This window comes from Plasmodium cynomolgi, chromosome 9, assembly GCF_000321355.1.
Source record: "Plasmodium cynomolgi strain B DNA, chromosome 9, whole genome shotgun sequence".
NCBI lineage: Eukaryota > Apicomplexa > Aconoidasida > Haemosporida > Plasmodiidae > Plasmodium > Plasmodium cynomolgi.
The window spans coordinates 430,332-453,788 of NC_020402.1; the positions used below are offsets into that span (position 1 = coordinate 430,332).

The window sequence follows — 23,457 nt, forward strand, 5'->3', positions numbered from 1 at the left end:
TACACCTATTTTATAACTTGTACACTAAATATATATAAATATTTTATAAAATTATAAAGAAACTGATAAATCATTGTATCATATATTTCAGGTGTAGCAAATATATATGTGGGTGCGCACACGGGGAGGGAGGAAGGTGAAGTTGGAGTTGGAGGTACAGATTGTGCGTAATTGTATGCTCTATACGTAAGCTAAGTGGGGGGGGGTGAAATGTGTGACGGGCGGGGATTCAAATGGCACGGGGGTGGGGGGAGGCGCAAACGTGCAGTCAGCTATAAGTGAGGGGGTAAATCAATGTGCCCATAAAGTGGACTGCGTGGGCAGAAACGTATATAAATAAATGTATATATATAAATAAATACACATACATACATATATACACATGCATACATACATATGTGCATATATATGTTCACGCGTGGGGCTATCCACATTTCGTGACATGCGACTGCAGTTTGACCAATCCTGTGGCAGTGCGTTTCTGCACGCGCACTGCGATGGAAGACGTTTCACATGGCTACAAATAAAGGAGGGTGGCCCCTAATGATGTACTCACTCCATAAGAAACAAATAAAGGGGTGTGGGGCAAATTTAACAAAATGGGTGAAAAATAAATAAGCAGACGGATGCGTGGATAAACAGATCCACCGGTGAATAAAACAAACAAACGAATTCACATGAAGTAGGGCACCTCGCCTTGTGGCCGCTTTACATAGAACAAATTCGTTGTCGTGCTGGCCAAACTGGTAAGGGCTCAGTATGTTATAACTTGGAAAGGGGATGGGTGAGGGGACACACCAACGACGATAATTCAATAGTTTTACATTTGTACAGATGTGCACAGCTCTCTCACTCTTTGCAGGCGAATCTACTCACATGTGTGTAATTTTCTACTGAAAGATATACTTAACAAACTACACATGGATCTCTTCTTCTTTGGGAAGTCTTTACAACGATTTTTGAACAGCTTAACTTGGTATAGTCAATACCCCTCTCCTTTTTTCTCTCTTCCTCTATGTATTTTTATCTTTGCATTATAATCCTTTTCAACATTGGTCGTAGAATACTCGCACGGCTACCTCATTGAGCAGTGTGTCCACTCGTGCGCGTAAATGTATAGGCACGTGCATGTAAAAGGATAATAACCGTTCGTGCGTTTTGTCTCCTTCACGTGCTATATGTGCCTTTTTTTCTCTGTTAACATTTGGAACGTCACCTTAAATGTGCATATACATATATATATTATGTGTGTACTGTTTTTTTACCCTTTGGAGGTACCATAGAAACGAATTGCTCCTCTAGCTTCGTATCACTTAGGATTCGTGTACACGTTTTTTATTGGCTCCTTTGTCTGCTTCTCATTTAGGCGTTACTATTTATTGGTGTCTTCAAAGTTCTTCCTTTCTTGTCCTATTTAGGTCACTCAGCTGTCTCCTTAGCAGTCCATCTACTACACGCGAAGGGGCACATTTGCTGGGGAGCCTTTGGAAGGAAAATACAAATAAGTGATTCTCGGGATGGACACGCAGCACAAATGCGAAAATTCTCGTGGACCCATTCACTCAACTTTCTACCTTCGACATAAACGATTTTTTTTTTTTTGGCTGGAATTATTTAACTCGCTGTTTTTACGTTGATGTTTTAACTTTGCCCTTTTTACCCTTGATCATATTTTATATTCCATAACAGTAAAAAGGAGAGAATAAAAAAATATATATAAATATTGTGTTCGCTTTGTTTAACTTTTGCTTTTTTTTTTATCGAGAGAAACAATAACGCAGGTCTTCTTTCCTTCCCCCTGCGCTTTGCTATATGTTCATTTGTTCACGCCCAACATGCGTTTCTTCTCCTTTCGGATAATGCAAATACAACTACCCTTGTATACGAAACACCCTTAATGCTTCTGATTTCCATTTAACTTATTTTGTTGTATATCTGCAGCAGCTGAAGTTTAAGTCTTCCGAAAATTTAAAAATGGTCTTCTTATGCATATTAAAGTGATGTAGCGCGAAAAAAAAAAAAAAGACTATTTTTTCTGTGTGGCCTGATTTTTTGTAGAATACCTTATTTTTGTGCGTTACCTGTTTTTACGCGTTTCTCTGCTTCCCTCTGCTAAGCTGTACCGTTTCGAAGATGCGCATACATATGACTGAGAGTACTTAAATACATAATTCATATGTTTGGTAAGATAGGGAAAAATATCTATTCTGGATTGTTTTTTTTTTTTTCCTCTCCTGGTTAAAACGGGGCACTATTATAAACTTATTACTTAAATGTATAAGTGCAAGTACTATTTTTTTTGGCCACTTTGCTTCTTCCTCTTTTTTTTTATGATATGTGGAATCTGCTTCGAAGTCTATTACATACAGAGTTATAGCAAATGTATTTACTTGTTACAATTTTTTGTTTTTTCATAATTATATGAATGGGAGATATATGTAGGTAATACTCTTGCTGCTTCGTGTTTTGATTAAATGGACATGCTGACTTAAATTAAAAAGCTCTGCCTTGGAAATTCTCCGACACGTAAAGTGGTCGTGGATAAAGTATATCCTTATGCTTATATTTATATATATGTTTCTATGCATATACTGGGTTACGATTGGTCGGATGGTTACTGTGGGGGCTCTTCTCACCGGAATGTTGGGGTAAAGCTGGAGTTAATAATTTTATATGCGACGAATATGCATAATAAATGCTAATATTTTGGTAAAAGAATTGGGATGGGGGGGCCCTGGTTTTTGTTTTATACTTTTGACAAACTGAAATCTTCAAAAGTTGGGGTCCATATATGGTTCGATATTTGTTAATGTAGGAAAAGAGCACGGATGAAACTGGCGTTTGGCGCTTGGCGTTTCTTCGTTTGGGATTCGTTGGGATTTGTTTGGAATTTTATTTGATTCGTTCGTTAACTTGTTCGTTAACTTGTTTGCTTAATTTTTTGCTTAATTGTTTGCTTAATTGTTTTCCTAATTTGCTCGTTTGCTTTTTTTCGAAGGGAAAATTGACCGAAGTGACGAATTAAATTTTATAAAAACAAATGCGCAAAAAAAAATATTCTTTTTCTTTTTTTTTTTATGGCGCACGTGGAGTGCCAAAATTTTATTACGTAAAAAATAAATATAACGTTATGGAATTTTTATACGTCATTTTTATACGCCATTTTTATACGTTATTTTTGTACGCTATTTTTTACGCCATTTTTATACGTCATTTTTATACGTCATTTTTATGCGCCATTTTTATGCGCCACTTTTATGCGCCACTTTTATGCGCCATTTTTATGTGCCATTTTTATACGCCATTTTTTACGCCCCTTTTATGCCCCCTTTTTATGCCCCCTTTTTATGCCCCTTTTTATGCCCCCTTTTTATTCGCCCTTTTTTGTTCATGTATAAGGTGGGATAGGTACATATACGTCATATATATTATACGTACAATGTTGAGCGTTTATGTTTAGCCCTTTGCGTTTTTCGCGTTTATTTGCTCTATGATTATGCATATAAATAATTTTTTTTACAGTTGTGTCACATTTGCGTTATGTTTATACGAAATTTACGCTTATTTTACTCTCATTAAGTGCTCATTTTGTGTTCATTCTGTGCTCACGTTACGCTCATTTTGTGCGCAATGCTGCCCCAAACCGAAGGCACGTAATACATGTGGCAAGTGGATTCCTCAAAAGTGACAAGTCGTGTAGTAGGCAGAAAATATTGTCCATCGGGAGGGGCATTCTTGAGCATGTTTATTTTATTAAATATTTTCTGTCCAATTGCCACATTTTTATGTTTATTTTTTTTCTGGCCCCACGGCAAGCAACCAATCATACTTTTGCTTTTGCAGCGTTTTACGGGCATGTGGACATAACCGCGGGTACGCTTTTCATACGTACGTATGTGCCTAGTTTCGTATGTATATAAATGTCCACTCGCTGCTCGCGGCAATTGCGCAGGTTTGCTCGGCCCTTTCTCTTTCTGCATGCTTTTGTGCTTTGTTGAAAGCCCTGCCCTTTTTGTAAGCTTTTCCTTTTAAGACGCACGCCTTTGCCTTTCCCGTTGCTTTGCCCCATCGCACGCGTGACTCTTTTGCTTCTCTGTTTTCTGCAAAGCAGGGCAGAGAATTTAGTCGCCCCAAAGCACCCCCAGTCATATGCTCAAGTGCGACAGCGGTTGCGATTGTGGCGGGGTTTCCCCATTTTTATACATACATATGTATATATACGTACGTTTATTTTATTTTTTTTTATTTCTTTTTGCCCCTTGAGCTTTTCTTTCCCCCTGCCCGCGCCATACTTACGTTGCACGTAAAACGGATGAGAAACATGCTTTTGCTTCCTCTCCCCACCCTCCCACTCGCGTGTCATTCCCCGTCTGCAACAGAACAAACGCGCGTTTCTCCTGATAGTGTACTTCGCCGCAAAAGCTGAAAAAAATGAACGTGGTTAAATTTTCCTTTGCCCATAGAAACCTTTTCTTCATTTCGAAAAACACCATGTTAAATCATTTCCTCATTCGTGAAAAAAAAAATTTACTGCCAAAATATGGGGTTGCAAATTTTGTATACCATGATGAGGTAGCTTTAACAAGGGGAAAAAACGTCCATGACGGCGTTTTAAAAAATTCAGTCCTTTTGAATGACTCCTTTTTTATGTCCAATTTGAAAAAAAAAAGCGATGAGGAATCATCCTTTGAAAGGCCTCAACAGGTTACGCCTTACGCGTGCGAATGTCCCGCACCGGTGGTCCAGTATGCCGTATATTTGCCTTCCGACCACCATCATGACATGGACCACCACGGCACAATGTAATGCCTCATTTCAGGTGAATAAAAAAAATCCTCACATTTTTTCTTTTTTTAATCGCACAGGAAATCTTACATTTTAAAAATAAAAAAACGAGATTATCCTTGAGGAGAAAAAGAAAAAGAATGGGCGAGCGCGTCAGCTTAAGATATCGATGATGCTACGTGGCAGTGCTAGTAACAACTGCGCAAGCTTAATTATGTTTGGATAGCCCATGTTGGAAGTTAGCACTGTGGTCTAGTCCGTTGACCATATATGTGCCACGCCCCTTTCGTTCGTTTCGTCCACGCGCAGGAGTGTATGTGTCCACTTGAATAAAAAACACACACATTTGCTCTGCGCACATTTTGAACTTCCCTTTTTTGGGGGACCCTGCTGAGAATTCGTGCCCTCCCCGTCTAAATGGGCAAGGCAAAGCGGATACCCACACGATAACAAGCATATATCGACCTCTCCCTGTGTGCCCCTTTTTTTTTTTTCGCTTGATTCTTCACTCAGTTGTGCACAGAACAGCCAGCGTACGAAAAATGTCTTACATGACAATTCCAGTGATTCAACAAATTTACCCATTTTGTCTGCCACTGCGCGGGTAAATTTTTCGCCTTAAAAGGGGGGAAGTCAAATTGTGACAAAAAAAAAAAAAAATGCATATAATGACATTCATGTCAGCATATAAATGTGGTTTATTGGGGACAATTTTTCGCGAAATGAAAAGTTGACAGGATAAGGAAACACAAAATAGTTCCGCCTCATGATGAAAGAAATGTCTTTTTTTTTTTTTTTTGTGTATCAAAAGTTATTTTATTTTTTTTTTCTTTTGTTGCTTCACAATTATATCTGTTTTTGGTCGAATCGGCATAGTTCCAAGGTATGTTGCTGAGTGGAGCAAATTCATTTGGTGATATTGCTCAGGGGAAAAAACAGTCCATGCTCGTCAGCAAAAGGAAAAGGGCTGGCGTGTGTGTGTGTGTGTGTGGAGAGGGAGTAAAACAAGTGAGTGCCCAATTTGCTGTAATTATCAATAAAATGTTTTACCCTCAGAATGGCGTTTTATGGCCCAGGGGGAAAAAGAAAATAAATCACCGATCACAAAAAATAGTTTACAAAACATAAGTCACTTTAAGCCAAGGCGCCAATCAAAGTGAGTTAATTTTGGAGTTTTCCTTCATCGCCTTGCGGAGCTCCATCTTGTTTCACACTGCGCGCTTCAGCCCGTTCGCTCAGCTCGCTTCAGTGTATTTACCTGCCTCGCGGAGCCACCTTGGCTTGGCACATAAAGAAAATGTTCAAACATAGGTGGAAGAATAAGTAAAAAAAAAGGATTGCCGCGTCCCCCTCATGCGATAGAATATTTTATTTAAAATTTGCGCTCTTTTTGGTTCCCCTTCTATGTATCTCTTTGCGCATCACTTCGTGCATCACTCTGTGCATCACTTTGTGCATCACTTTGCGTGCCATTTTGTTCACGAACGGCCCCGGCACACATGCTCGCAGGAGCATACGTATCCACTCAGAAATTTGACAACTTGGGGGGAGCGCATTTTTAAGGATCAGCTAGGAAAGCAGAAAAACGAACCTCTTTGTTTGCCCACTTTTTTTGTGCCCAGTTGAGGAAGGCACTGTGATATTGTTTTAACAGCTGCGTTAGAATTTGCCCAACCCTTGTGCTACGTTTCGCGTTACTACTATTAACAGAGCAAACGAAGAGCATAAACCATTGGGACGCCTGCGCGAAGAGGAGTGAGGCAGGTACAGTGTCCCCCTTTCGTAGCCAACTAGAAGCGTAGCACAGTTGCCTATTACACGCAAGTACTTCGTCGCACAGCACGAACTAGGTGGTGAAAATATTCATGTGAAGGGGATTAAAGATGGCGAAATTGAAAAAGAACAGCTTGTTTTGGAAGAGGGACAGCAGCGAAGCGTCATATTTTTACAATATGCTAAATGGACTGATCTGTGTCAGTGGGATATATTTTTTCTTCTTAATTTTTGGATATTATCAAGAAAAATTACCAAACCTGGGCAAGGGAAAGGACAAGTTCTACTACAACATATTTTTAATATGCATTTTGTGTTTCTCCAACAGTGTGTGCAGTTTAACAGCAGTGTTTATTAAAAGTAAATTAAACAATGAGCAGTTTTTACAGGACTTAAAGAAAAATGTGGACAAATATTTTATTAAACAAATAATGCTAATATCTGTGACATATTCAATCGCAATGATAGCAACAAATTATTCCCTAAGTCATGTTAATTTTCCAACACAGGTCCTGGTAAAATCTGGCAAAATGATTCCCATAGTTGTTGGTGGGTACTGTTTCTTTGGGAAAAAATATCCCTACTATGACTACATTTCTGTGTTCTTAATCACATCATCGTTAGTAATATTCAACCTGTTAAGAACAAAATCGTCTAAGGAAGTGCAACAGACAACTTTTGGATTACTCCTCTTATGCTTATCCCTAATCTGTGATGGGTTGACTGGACCAAGGCAAGACAAGCTCTTGAGCAAATACAATGTGAACTCGATAAACTTAATGTTTTACGTAAATATATTTGCCTTTTTCTTTAACCTCTTGGCTTCACTACTTATCGAAGGTGGTAAGCCGTATAATTTTTTGTCCAAGTACCCCAATTCATACTACTACATTATAGCGTTCTCAATTAGTGGGACATTGGGACAGTTTTTCGTTTTTTACTCGCTCAAAGTGTATGGGAGTTTGTATACTAGTCTGTTCACCACTCTAAGGAAGGCGTTAAGTACAGTCGTTTCGGTGTACCTCTTTGGCCACGTATTGAAGCCTTTGCAGTGGGGCTGCATTGCCGTCATTTTCTCGACGCTCATTATACAGAACTACCTCAAGCAGCAGGCGAAGAAGGTTCACAGCAAGACCAAGTGACGCGGGGGTGCTTCGTCGTTCGTCTTGTCGGCCTTGCCGATGTGGTCGATGCTGTTGACGCTGTTGACGCTGTCGATGCTGTTGATGCTGCTGGGGCGGGTTTCCCTCCGCGGTTCTCGCGAGGCGTATCCCCCTTCACGCACCGTTTTTATTGCTCTTATCATTCGCCATTTTGTGCACCCTTTTTGTGCACCCTTTTTTTCACCCTTTTATGCACCTTTTTTGCCCCTTTTTATGCACCTTCTTTTTCACCCTTTTATGCACCTTTTTTTGCACCTTTTTCTTTACCCCCCGTTCCTCTCCGCTGGCCGGAGAACGAGAACCCCTCTACAAATGGCAAACATCCGCATTTGTTGTGTCCATTTTTAAATAGTAAATAAGTGCAAAATGTTTGAAAAGGCTAAACATACAAAAAAGGGGCGGGCCAACGAGCGCGCACGCAAATGTGTACATGGGCACATATATACGCATGTACACATACATGCACACACACATGCAAGGGGCGTGCTGGGCGACAATCGTTCCGCATCCGAACTGTGTGTCGCATGCACGTGGAGGGGCAAAAACGTATTTAGGGTGTCACCGGGGTCGTTAAGTTAAGCATAGGGCGACTGCTGCGTGCGGACCTACGTGTGGACCTACGGGTACTTCTTCCACGTTTTCCATTTCTTCTACTTTTTCCACGTCTTCCATTTCTTCTACTTCTTCCATTTCTTCTACTCTTTCTACTTCTTATTGTGCGATGGGCGCGAAACGGCTTGAGCACGCGGAGTTCATCTACGCACATACATACGTACATAGGTACATACGCGCGTACGTGTCCATGTGCAGGATGGCGTCATTTTGGAACAACCGCGAGGTGGGAGGGGAGAGCAATCTAATTGAAACCCTTCTCCAACAAACGCGTGACGGCGGAATTTACGTCCCCTCCAGTCTCCTGTAAGGCCTGAATATTCGCATCATTGTCAATGAAGCCCATCTCTTGCAGACTCAACAACTGGGCGGCGTATCGCTCCTCGGGTGGCCTATTATCAGTAACATTAGGTGTATTGAAGTCCATATTTTGACCCGCACCGGGGAAATTAAAATTGCCCAAGTTACGATTGGCCCGCATAACTTGTTGAAAGGTTTGCATCAGTTCGGGAGATTGGAAAAGAGAACTCATGTTGTTCAGATTATTCAGATTGTTATTGCTGCTACTGTTGTCACCTGGGGTTCCTGTACCAGCACCTGCATTTGCATTTGCAAAATTGTTCAAGTTACTCAACAGATCTTCCATTCTTAGTCCCCTTTGATTATTTCCTGCATTATTGGTACCGTTGTTGTTCCCCCCACTGCTCATGTTCAAAGCATTTTCAAACTGTAAACCTGCCTGTAAAAATTCCGGCCTCATTAATTCCCTTAATAGATTTGGATTTTCCAAAACTGGCTGCATTAAAGGGCTCTGCGAAAATGTATTCCTCAGCAATGGGTTGTTAGACACTATATTGGCTAGCATCTCTGGGTTGTTACTAATTTCATTCATTAGGGATCTCGCGAGTGGGTTGTTTAACAGAGAGCTGATGCTGTCTCGATTTATTTCTCCATTGCCTCCAGGGTTTAGAAAATTGGCGAATGCTCCCAGGTTTAAGTTATCTCCCGCGCCTAGTCCCGCGTTCATGTTCAAGTCTCCTGTGTGTGGGGAGGAGGAGGGAGGGGGGCAATAAGAAATGGGTACAAAACAGAGCGGAGAATTATACAAACAGATAAGATACGTAACCGCCCATGAAGGCGCTTTTCTTCACATGGACGACGAGACACCCCATGCGCGAAGAGGTACCTCCCGCTCCACTCTGCAGAAACATCTGAACAAGTGGATTGTCGCTAAGGTCGTTCATGTGCTCGCCTGGATTTGCGCCAACGTTGGGGGTTGGGGTCGCGCTCGCGTTGCTTCCCGCTCCTTCGTTCTTGTTTGTGTCCTTCTCAGCTTCAGCTGTGGGGATTAAGGAGAGCAAATTTATTCATCAGTGCATAATTAGAATTGCGCCACTTTGGGGTAACCACATGGGTTACACAAGAGAACACATTTATTGGTGTCTTTTTTTTTTTTCCACTTACGCTCCTTCACAGGGGCCGCACTGCGAACCAAATGCATGGTGATCCCGTCGCTTACGCCATACGATGTTAAGGGTTCTTTATCCTTCAATATTTTTCCTTAAATGGGGAAATAGGGGGAAAAAATAATGCGTTAGTGGGTATTCCCCTGGAGGTGCTCATCACTGGGTCACTAGCACAAGCACCGAGAAGGTGAGCTATGCGAGGGAGCAGCCAAGGAACAAACATGGGGGGAGGGGGGACAATATACGTTCATTAAAACGGATGGGATTACCCTCTAAATATGCTTTTCTCCACCCTTTTCCTCTTTTTTTATTTTTTTATCGTTCCTATTCCCTTTTCGGTTTGTACCTTTAAAAATAATCCTCTGACACTCAACAGGGATATCCACATGTTCAGCACATTTTTGCTTTAATTCCAATACGGTAATTTCTGGTTCCACCGAAATGGTGAATTCTTTGCCCCCCGTAACTTTGAATGACACACTGATGGCCATTTGTGTTTTTTTCTCTAGAAAAGAAAAGGAAGCAGATGTGCTGTGGATTTTCTTCAGGGTGAAATGCCGGCGTCACTGGAATTGGCTATCTTTTGTGTATTCACTTGTATGCGAGAGGAATGCACAAATATGTATGCGCCTGTTTCTGTGGCAGCACTTTGCTATTACTATGAGGGGGGTCGTTGCTTATGGCTAAACGGATGTGCTAGCTAAACCGTATGGCTTTACAATCCCGTTTGCAAAAACGGCTCGTGCTATTCGTTTAAAAGGGTTGAACAGGTAAAATCCGCTCAGCAGAAAAATTTTGATAACAGTCATGCGAAAAAAATTGCAGCACGCAGTTAGTGGCACTCAATTGGGGCACTCAGTTTGGGTACTCATTTGGGGTACGCAACTTTTGGCATTTAACTCGCAGTTCGTAATAGTATCTTTTTTTTTTTTTTTTTTCCTGCAGTGCTCAAATGTAGGCGCATACTTGTTATTCGTTCATCGCCGCCGCGAAAATTACGCTTTTCTTCGCTTCGCGTTTCACTCTTTAGATTTTTTTTTACAATTTTGGCTTTTCTCTGTATGCGCATATCACGGCTAACCCGACACGGCGCCTGGCATATCGGCAGGGCGAAACAAAAAACACCCTACAAATTGGCTTTCTGGGGAACGGCTAAAAGGTACTACCTAACATTCGGTTATTTTTTTCTCTTCAGGCCTATGCGTAATAGCGACACGCAAGTTAAGCAATGGCTTTATGCACGTGGCCTATACGCGGCATGCGCGGCGGAATGGCCTATGCTTTCCTCTGTTGGGTTGTACGCCCAGCAAAAGGGGATATGCCTATACGTACGAGCCGCCGTTCAGGCACACCGCGAACGCAAAATTCGTGCCATTGCAAAGGGACACAGACGGGTTGGCTTTCTTAAGGAAAAACAGTGTTAATATATTACTGTTGATTATGGTTCCGATTACCATGCCAACTTGCCGCCGAGATGAAAACGAAAAAAATTCCTGTAGAAATATAGTGCATCAGTTTGGCATGCCCAGTGGGTATACACGGCAATTTACGCTGCTGGTAGGAATCGCCTTTCTGCGTGGCATATAATGTACGACTCTCCCTGAACTTAAATTTATTTGCCAGCCTTCCAAATGTCAGTGCGCAGAGGCATATGTATATATATACAATCGTATGGATGTTCTGCACCCCGGGGGAGCTTAACATTTTCATCGCCTAGAAGGGCCAACATGTGAGTGAAGAAGAGGCACGTCCCTGCTGCCCCTCCCCCCAATTGCGTAACCAATTAGAGAGACGTTCCTTAACCAAAGGGGGGAACCCATTTCATTTTGCCGCTTTACGGCTTTTCCGCTTTACCGCTTTACCGTTTTGCTGCTTTACGGCTTTTCCGCTTTACCGCTTTACCGTTTTGCCGCTTTACGGCTTTTCCGCTTTACCGCTTTTCCGTTTGCTCACCTCGGCAACGCTCAACAAGGGGGCAGAAAAATAAAGAAAACAACGTTTTGTAAAAAATCCGGTGCAACCCTGGAGCAATTCTCCCCCCAAAAAAAATAGCAGAACGGGACGTCTGTCTACAGCAACCTCCAATTGTGTCTCCCCACAAATCGGCCCAAAACACTTTCCCTTTAAAAGGTAGCCAATTGGAAGTGGTTAGCACAATTGTGCATCCTGTTTTTCCACCGAGGAATTAACTCGGAAAAGTGCAAAAAAAAAAAAGAGGTAAAGAAAGGACAAAACGGGTAGGAAAAGTGATGTGGCCGCAGACCCCTCTTCGCTGCCCCTCTCTTCATATACCCCCAAGTATGCGGCCTGCAAACGAGCAAGTGAACACAAACCACCCCTCCCATATGACGATGCGCTAAAATGCTCCGATGGTCCACTACTTTACGAACATTCCCGCGAACGCAGAAGCGATGTTTCACAAACAGAAGCAAAAAGGAAATTATCGTACTACATCCGATATTAAAGAAAACGAAAAGTGGCAGCAAGTCCTTTGAGGAAATAATCTATGATGCGCAAGAAGCCTTAGGGTTAGCTCGGTCAGCTGGCTTCAAAGTCGCAAATGGAATTTCGATGCCATTGGGGGGGTGGACATTTTTTAAAAACCCAAGTGGGTCTAAAGAGGAAGGCGAAGGGGACGATTTAGCTAATAGTTACCATGAGGAGGACACATTCAGGGGTTCACTTCAGTCAAACGAAGGGACACCCTGCGGGGGTGATGCGGATGAGGGGGAAAGGTGCCTCACATATGAAGACTCAGGGGGAGACGCACGGATAGGTGCCCCCTCCGAGGAGGTTCCTCCGCAGGGGGACGACCTAGAAAGAAAAATTGCAGAGTCGATTATAATAAAAACGAATAGAATAGATAACAAGTTTTACTTTGGCAAAGGCAAATTGAATGAGCTATCCACCTATTTTCTAAAACACCCAACGCCGTACGTGTTTATCAACACGCTGCTTTCGCCTGAACAGTTCAGAAATTTGGACATGCTGTTTAACAGCCTGCTGCGGAGCCGCCATGATGAGTTGAAGTTGCGTAGGCAGAAGCAGAGAGGAGAAGACTGCCTATCAGTGAGGGCATCAGAATTTAGCGCGGAGGATGATGGCTGCGCGGAGGATGATGGCTACGCGGAAGACGCAAGGGGGGAGGAACTCGCGTATGTCGAGATGTATAACGAATGGATGGAAAGGCAGGCGGAGCGGGAAGACCAGGAAGATGGAAGCGTGAGTGAGGGGGAAGAGCAGGCTACTTTGGGAGAGGCGGAAGAAGAAGGTGTTGTTTTCCGCGATGATGCAGAGGACAAAGACGTGCCGCTCTACGTCGAGCTGTTCGACCGGTACAGCATCATACTACAGATACTGAAGAGCAGGGCGAAAAGCAATCTGAGCAAACTCCAGCTGGAACTAGCCAGGGCCAACTTCATTTTCAACACCTACGCAGAAGATAATAAGTCAAGAATGAAGTATATAAAATATATCGAAAATAATGTACTGGGGAAATCAAATTTTGATTACGAGGAAAAGTACAGCAGACAAAACACCTTCGATGCGGATAGGCAGATGGGAAAAAAAAAAAATTATGACCACCTGGGGTACACGAGCAGTTACATAAAGAGCTCAGAGACATACAAAGAGTATGAAAAAAGAATCATTCAAAATTTGTACGCAAAGCTGAAGAAGGAATTAGGAAAATGCAAAAATAATAATGCTCTACAGAGCAGTGCTAGAAAACACAAAGCATTAATAGCCGTGGTAGGATATACAAATGTTGGAAAAACAAAATTAATAAATTATTTAACCAAGTCCAATTTGAAGGCAAGGAATTTATTTTTTCAAACTTTGGATAATGCTTTTAAAAGTGTAAAAATTTCTGATGCTCACTCCAGCATATTTATTGATTCAATTGGGTTCATTCAGAACATCCCTTTCTCCTTGTACGAGTCATTTAAGGTAACCTTGGAAGCAATTAAGAATGCAGACGTGCTCATTCATGTGATCGATGTGTGTCACCCGTACAGAGAGCAACATAAAAAGTGTGTCATTGATACGTTACACAAAATAGGCATACCCAGCGATTTTCTAAAATACAATATGATTGAGGTGTGGAATAAAGTGGACAAATTGGCAGACGAGGAACTCCTCAATTTGTATAAAACTAAGCCAAAGAATGTTCTGCCCATTTCTGCGAAAGTTGGCACAAATTGTGATGTTCTCATTAAAATTCTTCAAACGATGATTAACAGAATTAAGGACGTGCAAGTGTTGACTCTCCAGTTTTCGACGATGGAAGCTCAAGAGAGGTTGGCATACCTTTTGAAAAATTTCAAAGTCGTCCCCAACTCCATTTCGTATTCCAACGACGGGAACACGACCTTTATCAAGTTGGTGGAGAATCCCCGCAACTTGAGCAAATACTATGAGCGTTTTGGCAAAGATGAGAAGGGACCCTCGGGGGAGGATGCACATAAAGGAGCCGCGTCATGATAGAGAACTCAATCGTGTGGCTCCCTTCTACACACTTCAGGATGATACACAATTGGCTGTATCTTAATAACGTGTCCCCCCTTTTTGTGGACCCTCATCCATTTTACTCAAATTTGAAGGAAAATATCCAAGTGTGCGATATGCAAAGAGGGATGGCATATTTTGCCCCCTGAATGGGGCACTTTAACCGTCACGCAGGGTGCACCTCACGCGTATTTTATTTTACAATAAGTAAAAAGAAAACATGGATTGGGGGGACGCATATATTTCTGTGCTACACATGACAACCTTTTCTCATGTTCATGTGTCCCTATTTGCTGCTTTACGTAAACTGTACGAGGGGAGAAAATTTTTGGCGTCCCCTATCACGTCAGTAATTTTTTTTTATTTTTCCCCCTCAAATTTGCAAAATGGTGTTCTTTTTTTTTTTGTGCAAAAATGTACTATTTTTTTTTTTGTTGTGCGGTTTTGTGCCCTCCTGCAGGCTTTTCCTTTTTTTTTTTACTACCACCTATTTGACCTCTTTTTTAATCCGAACGACTCGACTGCTCTGCTCATTTGAAATCCGCCATTCAGTGCGAAAAATCGTAGCAAAAAAAAAAAAAAATAAAATACGCCAAATGCGTTTTTCTGAAACGGCATGGGCGAAGAAACCATTTTGGAAAAAAAAAAAAAACGCAACAGAATCCCTCGCAGCATTTCTTGAAGGCATGTTTGCCTGCTCCCGTTTGTCCCCTTCATTAGTATGTTTACCCGGGTTAACCGCGTCGACATTACAGTCGCTTCGTCCTCTTTGCAAACAGTGCCCATTTTTGCCTCACAAAAATAAGTGCTGCTAAACGTTCGTTGTAAAGTACGCCCCACTGCTCGATACAACGACGTCATGGATGAAGGAAGAAAAGAAGGTAGCGTTCCTTGGAGAAATAATTCGCATAAAAATAGAAGCAAAACGGATTAAAAGTAAAATTTTGTAATAAACCCAAAACGCTACCACGGTACGTATACGTGGGAAAAGAAAGAAAAAAAATGCCTTACAAGAAGGTAAAAGCGCCCAGTAAATTTTGCTGCCCAACCGCCCGACCGCCCACACGCAAGCAAGCGGCTTCAACGTTTGCGCCCTCTTAGAAAGCACAAATCTGTGGATATACACAGGGAAAATAATATGCGTGGGGGCATACATATTTCGGAAAAGTAGTACAAAATTTGATTGTATAGCAAGAGGTAGGTCTACGCAAAAAAAAAAAAGAGAAGGAATCTCGCTAAGAAGGAAAACGTAAGTATATCGTCCTGGCAGAGCCAGCGCTTAAAACATGCAAGGACGAAATGCCGAGAGGAAAAACCGAATGGACTCCTACATCCAAAGGATAAAATTTTCTGAAATAACTGGACACGGAGAAACTGATAAAAGAATTGAATACCTGTGGAACTTAGCCCTGTCCACTGTGTATGAAAATACCAAACTGTCTATGAAATATATCACTTTAATTAAAAAAATTACAAAAAACAATGTGCTATTTGATAATGTCTGCTGCCACTATTGCAACTTAATATACATCCCCTTTTACAACTGCGAAATTAAGCAAATTGCTGAAAAAAATGCCATTCGGTACAGGTGCTTTCTGTGTAAGCGTAAAAAACAACAAACGTTATGGAGCTGTAAAAATCAAGTAAAAAATGCCCCCCTTGAGAATTCTAATGGACGGAAGGTCCAAAGTAATCCGCCCAACTGGGGCCTTTTTCTCATCAACGAGATAGATGAGTATGGAGTAAAAAAGGAAACCCCCAGGGCCCAAACGGGGGATGTTAAAGAGAAGGATAACTTCCAAGGAAATATCCCTTTGGGGGGAGTCAACGCGGAAGAGGACCTCCCAGGGGATAATCACCCCGTGGAGGAGGACCCTCCCCATTTGGATAACAATCCCAAGGAAGAACCACTAAACCAAACGATTGCCTTCGACAGTATGAAAGACCTCTTCACCATTGACTACGGCACGAGTAGTAGCTGCACCATTAAGAGGGAGATTTTTCCCCCGATGATCCAACATAATAGTTGCGGAAAAAATGACAACTTGAAAAACATTAACAGTTCAGGCAAACATAGCAACGTTCGAAGAAAAAGAAAACGTGATGGGACTATCAAATGCAAGGAGAAATCAGACACGGTAAACGAGGCGACCAAAGTAGATGGCCTGAGCAATGCCCAAGAAAGGGCTCTGCCAAAGAGCTCTCCCAACTCGAACAACGTGAACAGCGCAAAGAGGTCAAATGTGACAAACTTAGGAAAAAGCATTCCCAACCTTAGCAGCACTGATAACTACTTAAATTTTAACAAATCAAAGAAGAAGAAAAAGAACATATTGGATATCCTGTAATTGTGTATCACGTATTCCCTCTTTTTTTTTTTTTTTTTTATTTTACCCATTCGCTGCTCCGCCGTTTTGTTTTTTTTTCATTTTTTTTCGTTCCTTTTTTGTTCCTTTTTTCGTGTAACCGAAGAGATCTCCGCTTCCATTTGGCTTCCCCCCCCCCCCCCCTCCCGTAAGGGGGATACTCGCACAACGAATTAACGAACTGTGCCCCTGTGGGTGCCTCATCCAACCAACTGTGTAACAAAACGGAGCAACACAAAAGAAAGCAACAAAAGAAAACGCTTCTACACCGCTGCTCTGGTTAACATTATCCTATGCAAGTGCGCGCCTTTGGGAAAAAAAAATATATATATATGTATATATATAAATATAGTGTACTTAGCAAATGTGGCTAACGCGAAAAACGCGCCCCCCACACAAATTAAAGAGTAAAAAAAAAAAAAAAAAATACAAAGGAAGGAAGGAAAACAGCCCGACTGGCGAAGCAAATATGAACAACATTGACCAACTTGCCGAGCGTCACTCACGTCATCGCGCAATCCCATGATTGGTGGTTAAAATAATACGCTTATGAAAATAGCGCCCTTAAGGAATGCCCCCCGAAGTTCCTTCCCCACATGAAAGTGCAGCTCGCGACATTTCGCAAAAGCGACAGACGAGAATAACTAACGGACACAACGTCACAAGCGGCCTACTCCCCCACGACATACTCTCTCATCCGTAGGTGTACGCACAATTACGAAGCATACGCTCGTGCGCACATAGGTGTAGTACTTACGTACCTCCCCCCCCCTGCTCACGATGGCCGAACGGAAACCCACCCTAGCGCTGGGCGCCAAGTACAACGCAACTTGGCAGCAAACCATGCTGCGTATTTATGACCCCAAAGAAACGGTCGCCTTTTACGAAAAGAACTTTGGGATGATAAATATCCACACGTACCATTTTGATGAGTACAACTTTTCTTTGTACTTTTTGATAACCCCTCCGTATGACGAAGAAGAAAGGAAGAAAATCCCCCCACCAAATACGATCGAATCGGAGAAGTACCTTTGGAACTTAAAGACCGTCTGCCTCGAATTAACCCATAATCATAACAGTACGGAAAAGTTAAGTAACGGAAACAATGATAATGATAGAGGATTTGGACACATCGCTTTTAACTGCCATAATGTGGTCGAATTTTGTGATTACCTTTTTAAAGAGAAAAAAGTAAAATTTCATAAATTGCCACATGAAACGAAAATGAAGAGCATTGGCTTTGCACTCGATCCGAATGACTACTGGATTGAAATAGTCAAGCGATCCAGTGAAGTCAAATGGAAGAACAATAAAGGAATTACAAACTTCTCACAAACCATGATTAGGGTTAAGAATCCTGAAAAAAGCTTATATTTCTACTTACACATATTGGGTATGAAATTAGTTCACATTAAGCATGCCTCGGATTTCTCCCTATACTTTTTGAAGTCCCCTTATTTGGAAAATAAAAAAGATGGAAATATTTCTACAAAGGAGGAGGAACAGAACCAGAGTTACTACAATTTTGAAGAGCTAAAGAAGGCATACCAATCTGATCAAGATTATGAAAATCTGAAAACTTCTTGGGAACCCGTCCTGGAATTAACCCATAATCATGGTACAGAAAGTGACGATAAATTTGCATATCATAATGGGAACTCCGAACCGAGAGGGTTCGGTCACATTGGCTTTTTGGTCGACGATTTGGTGAACTACTGCCAGGAGTTAGAAAAACTGGGTATTCCTTTTAAGAAAAAGTTACACGAGGGGCAAATGAATAACATCGCTTTTGTGTATGACCCGGATAATTACCTCGTCGAGTTGATTCAAAGGGGCACGTCATTTGGTCGCAACTGAAAGGGGGGGTTGGGGGGAGTAAACAGGCTAGGAGGAGGACCCCCCTTTTTGGGGGGTTATATCTACCTGGCACAGCGGTGCGAGTTGGCAAGCGGCAAGTATCACTGCCTGTCTCGATGACGAACCTCCCATCGCAATTTGGGGGTAACCTCAAAAATGACTACCCTCGTGCACCATTTTTTTTTTTTTTTTTACCCCATTTTGACGAACCAGTCCCAGCCATACACATGTACACATAAACAACCGCAGATGTGCGAAAAGTGGGAACATCCTTTATATGCATTTCTCACTGCATAACCATTCCTGGGCCACCTAACCCGGTGATCTATGCATATTGGCAAGAACTCTTTTATTATGATTCGTTATTTTTTGGGGATACAAAAAGTTTTTAATTTGTGTGGAAGGAGGGGGGAGGTACGGCTCTCCGGCCTTCGTTTAACAACAACAAAAAAAAGAAAAAAAAGGGGAAGTGCTATGAGCGGCAAAACAGTGAATAGGGTAGATATATGGTCATGCATGAATAAAGGTGCGCAGCCAAGGGCACAGATGGAGACGCTTCAATAGGCAGATATGGCATACTTCCAGCACAACGATGCTGCCAGGAGGGGGGAACCATTAGAGAGGGTTGAAAGGAAAAAAAAAAGTATAAAGTATAAAGTATAAGGTATAAAAATAAAGACAAACAAGACATGGAAACATTAATATGATCAAAAAGTTGCCTTTCGTGCAATGCGCATTAAAAATGGAGTAAAATGCAAACTGCAAAGGGTGAGTTACTCCGGCTCAGGATTAATCGGTTTGCCGGAGGGAACACCTAATTGATGCAGATAGAAGGGCTTCCACTTACAGGCAGGTGTACATCCCCCTGCATAGGCGCATTCACAAACGTGCACAAGGGGTGTAAGGTGCGAAGGTACAAACAGGGGTGCAAGGAGAGGGGTAGGTAGGACCGCGCATCGGATGAGCAATTAGCAGGCAGAAGAGGCGCGCCGAGGGGGGGCGCCTGATGGGCATTAAACGCGTGGAAAAAAAAATATGCATCACCGCATAAATTGGCACACACATCACCGCATAAATTGGCGCACACATCACGGCATACATGGTCGCACACACCACCGCATAAAATGGCGCACACATCACCGCATAAATTGGTGCATATCTAGACGCACACTTCGCTACGCATGGGGCTGGGCGCGAACTGCGCGGTGCCTCAATCCACGGGGAACTTGTCCCGCAGGGAGGCGTAGGCACTGTAAATATAGGGGGAAGCGTGAAACGAGTGTGGAGGAGAATGGAGGGCATTCTTATGCACATAGGAAGTAATCCCTATACTGTAAAAACTGAAATAATTTTTATATAAACAAAAATAAAAAATAAAAAATATGGAAAATGTGGAAAAAAAATAAGCAACGAAAATTTCATTCGTGGTATGGAAATATTTCGAAGTAAAATAACTTGTGTAAAGGAAAAAAAAAATAAGAACGTAGTAATAAAACAAAATAAACTTTAATAACAACACACACAATTTTCTGTTGTACTTAAAATGGAAGTAATCTGAGCTGACCTTCTGATGTCTGATGGTGTACTCAATAGCCTTTGTTTCAAGAGATATAATAAACAGGAGGGTGGAAAATAAAATCACGTGATCTGAGTAGTCAAATATATGCATGTGCTCCTCATCTTTGAAGTAATGAAATTTATAAATGATGTACTGAATTATGGATGGGATAAAATACAGAATGAACAGGCGATACATTATTATTAAAAAGTAAATAAAAAATCGCCGAAAATGTACCAGCGTAATTGGGAAGGGAGAAAAAAATACGTGAATGCACCCAAGAAGAATGATGAAGTAGAGAAATATTCCTTTGTAATAATATCGTAAGATGTTGCTAATTAATTTGTTGTACACATAACATGGGGTGTCGAAAAAATCATCCAAAAAGAAGTAAAAAGGAATTGTTTTTAAATTTGCTATGTACTTTTTTAAGCACCCATTTAGGCTCTTCAAACTAGCTATCGTTTTTATTTTCTTCCTTACACTGCTCAGAAAAATGCTGTACTTACTTGCGTTTCGCATTCTCTCCATTTTGTGGTACACCTCGTAGTAGCCTTCATACGTTTCTATGTCTTCCAAAATGTGTGCGTTGTTTGAGATGGGCAAGTTTTTTTTTTTCTCTTCTTTTTCTTTCACGTTTTTTTGTCCCCCCTTGGTGGAGTTGGCCAAAACAGCGCCGTCCACGCATATGCCCAGGTACAACGTGTGCAGCATGTTCAGCAGCACTTCGTCCTTCAAGTATTTGCTTATGTGCTTTATCAACAGAGTGATGTCTTTCTTCTTCCGCGAGTGTTGCGGCCGCTGTTGCGGGTGAGGTAGGGGAGTTCCCCCCAAGAAGGCGAAGTCGTGGTAGTAGCATATATCGTCCAGGTAGAGATAAAACAGGGACTCCATATCGACGTAGTACTTTTTCCTATACGAGTTGGTAACACGCATTAGTTTGTTGAAGCGGGCATACGTCGCAGCTACTTCCCCACCGAATCTTACATAATCGACATTCAACAATTGTTCCGCTTCTACATCGTTGGAGTTATCCAATTCTTTGGCAAAAAGGGCATTCCATATTTCGTTAAAAAAAAAGGTAACAATTTTGAATACACATTTTTTACCCCTTAGCATGGCATCGTAAAAATTGGTAAAATGGAATAATTTTTTTTTATTTAAGCATATGAATATTTTGATATCTGCATTATTATTATTATTCTCCTTCTTCTTCTTTTTCATTTCTTTTTCCGTCTTTTTGTAATGCTTCCCTCGTGTGAAATAGTACTTGAAATTTAAGCTTTCGTTTGGAAGGTCATTAGTGGAGTTGATTAACTGATCTGGGTTTTCGTGTGGGACGGGCCCGCCTCTCTCTTCAGCCTTTGTGCTATAATGAGCATACCCACAGGATGGCAAATCCTTTATGCTGTTCAGGAGCTCGTGCAGGTGCTTTTCCCTCACTTGGAAAAGCTTAAAGCTGAAGTTAAATGACCCGATGAGCAGCACGAAAAAAAACACTAGGAAGAGGAACACTTGGAATAGGACAATACTCCTCGTGCTGATTTTTATCTTTTCTCCTTCCATTCCGTTTGCCTCGCCGCCATTCTGTTGGCCGCTATTCTGTTCACCGCCATTCTGTTTTCCGCCGTTCTTCTGCGCTCCGCCTTTGCCTCCGTTGCCGTCCCTGCCTTCTCTGCCGTCCCTGCCATCTCTACCTTCTCTGCCTTCTTTCTCGCTGCTGCTCCTCTCTTCCACCTTGCCCGCATGACTTCTGCCCTGCGCTTTCCGGTGGGTGACCTGACTATTGCTGACGGGCCCTTCCTTACCATCCATGCTGCGCGCTTTCCACTAACATGTACCTTAAGTACGTAAACGCGAGCATGCGTACGTACACGTACGGGTGCATATGTATATGTATGCACATGTGTATAAGTATATACATACGTGCCGATCTTTTCCAGGGTGTGTGCGTGTGGGGAGAGCTTATTCGCTTCGCCGGCTATGTGCGCTCATTCGCTTCGACGACTATGTGCGCTCATTCGCTTCGCCGACTATGTTCGCTCATTCGCGCGGAGTAACAGGAGCATTACTTCCCGGCGTGTAGGCAGCTCTTCCTACAGGTGCATTTTATTTCGCACAGTGGGGATCTTCTCAACGGCGTGGGTAGGGGGTACTTCTCGTGGGAGGGGGCTACTTCGTTATAGGGATTACTTCGCGAGATGGGCTGCTCCCCGGTACATCTCCCTGCTGTTCGCTTCTCCTGCCACTTCGCACCTGCTCGTTATATTCATGCGACAAAAAAACGCTCGCTCTTCTCGCTATGTGTTTCAAAATGCTTTGTGCTTGGAGGGGTGGGAGGGCGAAAAACAAAATGTACAAAAAGGGGGATATATTAATCAGAGCAGCAAAAAAAAAAAAAAAACTGCTGGCGCGATTGCAGATGAGCAAGCCGATGAGTCTCCTGAAAAAATTCGTCACTTGGCGATGAAGCTGCTTCGTACCTCGCTGGCAGAAAAGGGGAAAAAACGCGCGCGAGAGCTAACATCCTTTGTGCGCAGAGAGAGCACCGTTTCGAGGGCCGCCCTGAAAATGCCAATTAGGGGGGGCCTCCACAATTTCGCCCTCATGAACTTCTTATTTTCGCCTTTGTGAGTTTCGCATAATCGCCCCTCTCAACTTTGCAGCTTTGCCTTTTCTCATTTTTGCGACTTCCCCCCGTGGGATGAGCGGAATTACCCAGCTGGGCGGTCCGCAGGAAGAAGGGAACTATACTTCCCCATCCCTGTGAGGATTGCCGAGATGTGCGTGGCAGAATGTACGTCTCTGCATTAGCAGATAGAGTGAGGTGCACATATGTATACACGTACATACAAAGGTATCCGCTGGGTATCGCGCGCCTGGACGTAGCTGTGACTACTCGCATTACCCTTGCCCATCTCTCCATTGAGGCTTATTAACCTAGGCAGGGCAATTTCCCCCCCCATGAACGCCCCAAATGTATTGTACCCCTTCGGTTTGTAACATACATAGCAAAAGGGAGAACCTTCAAACAGGGAGTAGCCCACTTTTGAAGTACTGATAAGGAACCTACTCAGGTGGGTCCACCGTCCGATGCTCAGTTTTCGTTTCATTGGATGGCATAGTGGAAGGGAAGGTAAAAAAGGACACTCATGTGTACACTACTCCAACCTGTGTGAATGCTCCATTCCGTTTAAAAAAAAGGCGAAATGGTGGACAGAAAATGGATAAAGGAAAAGAGTTTTTTTAAAAATTAGACCAAGTGTAGAAAAAAAGTCCTGACAGCAACTCGGGGGGGGTAATAATATATATCCCCTTTTGTGTGGAATTGCTTCCATGGAGGATGAATCAACTGGGGTTGGTAAAGAAAA

General features: G+C 42.4%; 7 protein-coding genes across 7 annotated transcripts; 5 read left to right on the forward strand and 2 right to left on the reverse strand.

Annotated features, from left to right (window-relative positions):
• Positions 1 to 4,431: 4,431 nt before the first annotated feature.
• PCYB_091950 (hypothetical protein) lies at positions 4,432 to 4,958 on the forward strand (the record flags this gene model as incomplete). Its single annotated transcript, XM_004222308.1, has 2 exons — positions 4,432 to 4,704; positions 4,866 to 4,958. 2 exons carry the CDS (start codon positions 4,432 to 4,434, stop codon positions 4,956 to 4,958), a joined length of 366 nt encoding a protein of 121 aa, XP_004222356.1.
• Positions 4,959 to 6,668: 1,710 nt separating this feature from the next.
• PCYB_091960 (UDP-galactose transporter) lies at positions 6,669 to 7,679 on the forward strand (the record flags this gene model as incomplete). The annotated part of the gene is made up of 1 exon (XM_004222309.1): positions 6,669 to 7,679. A coding segment is annotated over one exon (1,011 nt), but the record flags the coding sequence as incomplete, so codon positions are not given.
• Positions 7,680 to 8,577: 898 nt separating this feature from the next.
• Positions 8,578 to 10,290, reverse strand: PCYB_091970 (ubiquitin domain containing protein; the record flags this gene model as incomplete). The annotated part of the gene is made up of 4 exons (XM_004222310.1): positions 8,578 to 9,371; positions 9,520 to 9,672; positions 9,798 to 9,893; positions 10,146 to 10,290. The coding sequence occupies 4 exons, from the start codon at positions 10,288 to 10,290 to the stop codon at positions 8,578 to 8,580; spliced, it is 1,188 nt and encodes a 395-aa protein (XP_004222358.1).
• Positions 10,291 to 12,160: 1,870 nt separating this feature from the next.
• Positions 12,161 to 14,281, forward strand: PCYB_091980 (GTP binding protein; the record flags this gene model as incomplete). The annotated part of the gene is made up of 2 exons (XM_004222311.1): positions 12,161 to 13,657; positions 13,748 to 14,281. 2 exons carry the CDS (start codon positions 12,161 to 12,163, stop codon positions 14,279 to 14,281), a joined length of 2,031 nt encoding a protein of 676 aa, XP_004222359.1.
• A 1,310-nt stretch (positions 14,282 to 15,591) lies between these two features.
• Positions 15,592 to 16,891, forward strand: PCYB_091990 (hypothetical protein; the record flags this gene model as incomplete). Its single annotated transcript, XM_004222312.1, has 2 exons — positions 15,592 to 16,649; positions 16,825 to 16,891. The coding sequence occupies 2 exons, from the start codon at positions 15,592 to 15,594 to the stop codon at positions 16,889 to 16,891; spliced, it is 1,125 nt and encodes a 374-aa protein (XP_004222360.1).
• Positions 16,892 to 17,451: 560 nt separating this feature from the next.
• PCYB_092000 (glyoxalase I) lies at positions 17,452 to 18,507 on the forward strand (the record flags this gene model as incomplete). The annotated part of the gene is made up of 1 exon (XM_004222313.1): positions 17,452 to 18,507. A coding segment is annotated over one exon (1,056 nt), but the record flags the coding sequence as incomplete, so codon positions are not given.
• A 1,233-nt stretch (positions 18,508 to 19,740) lies between these two features.
• Positions 19,741 to 21,528, reverse strand: PCYB_092010 (hypothetical protein; the record flags this gene model as incomplete). Its single annotated transcript, XM_004222314.1, has 2 exons — positions 19,741 to 20,887; positions 21,428 to 21,528. Coding segments are annotated over 2 exons (1,245 nt in total), but the record flags the coding sequence as incomplete, so codon positions are not given.
• Positions 21,529 to 23,457: the final 1,929 nt, after the last annotated feature.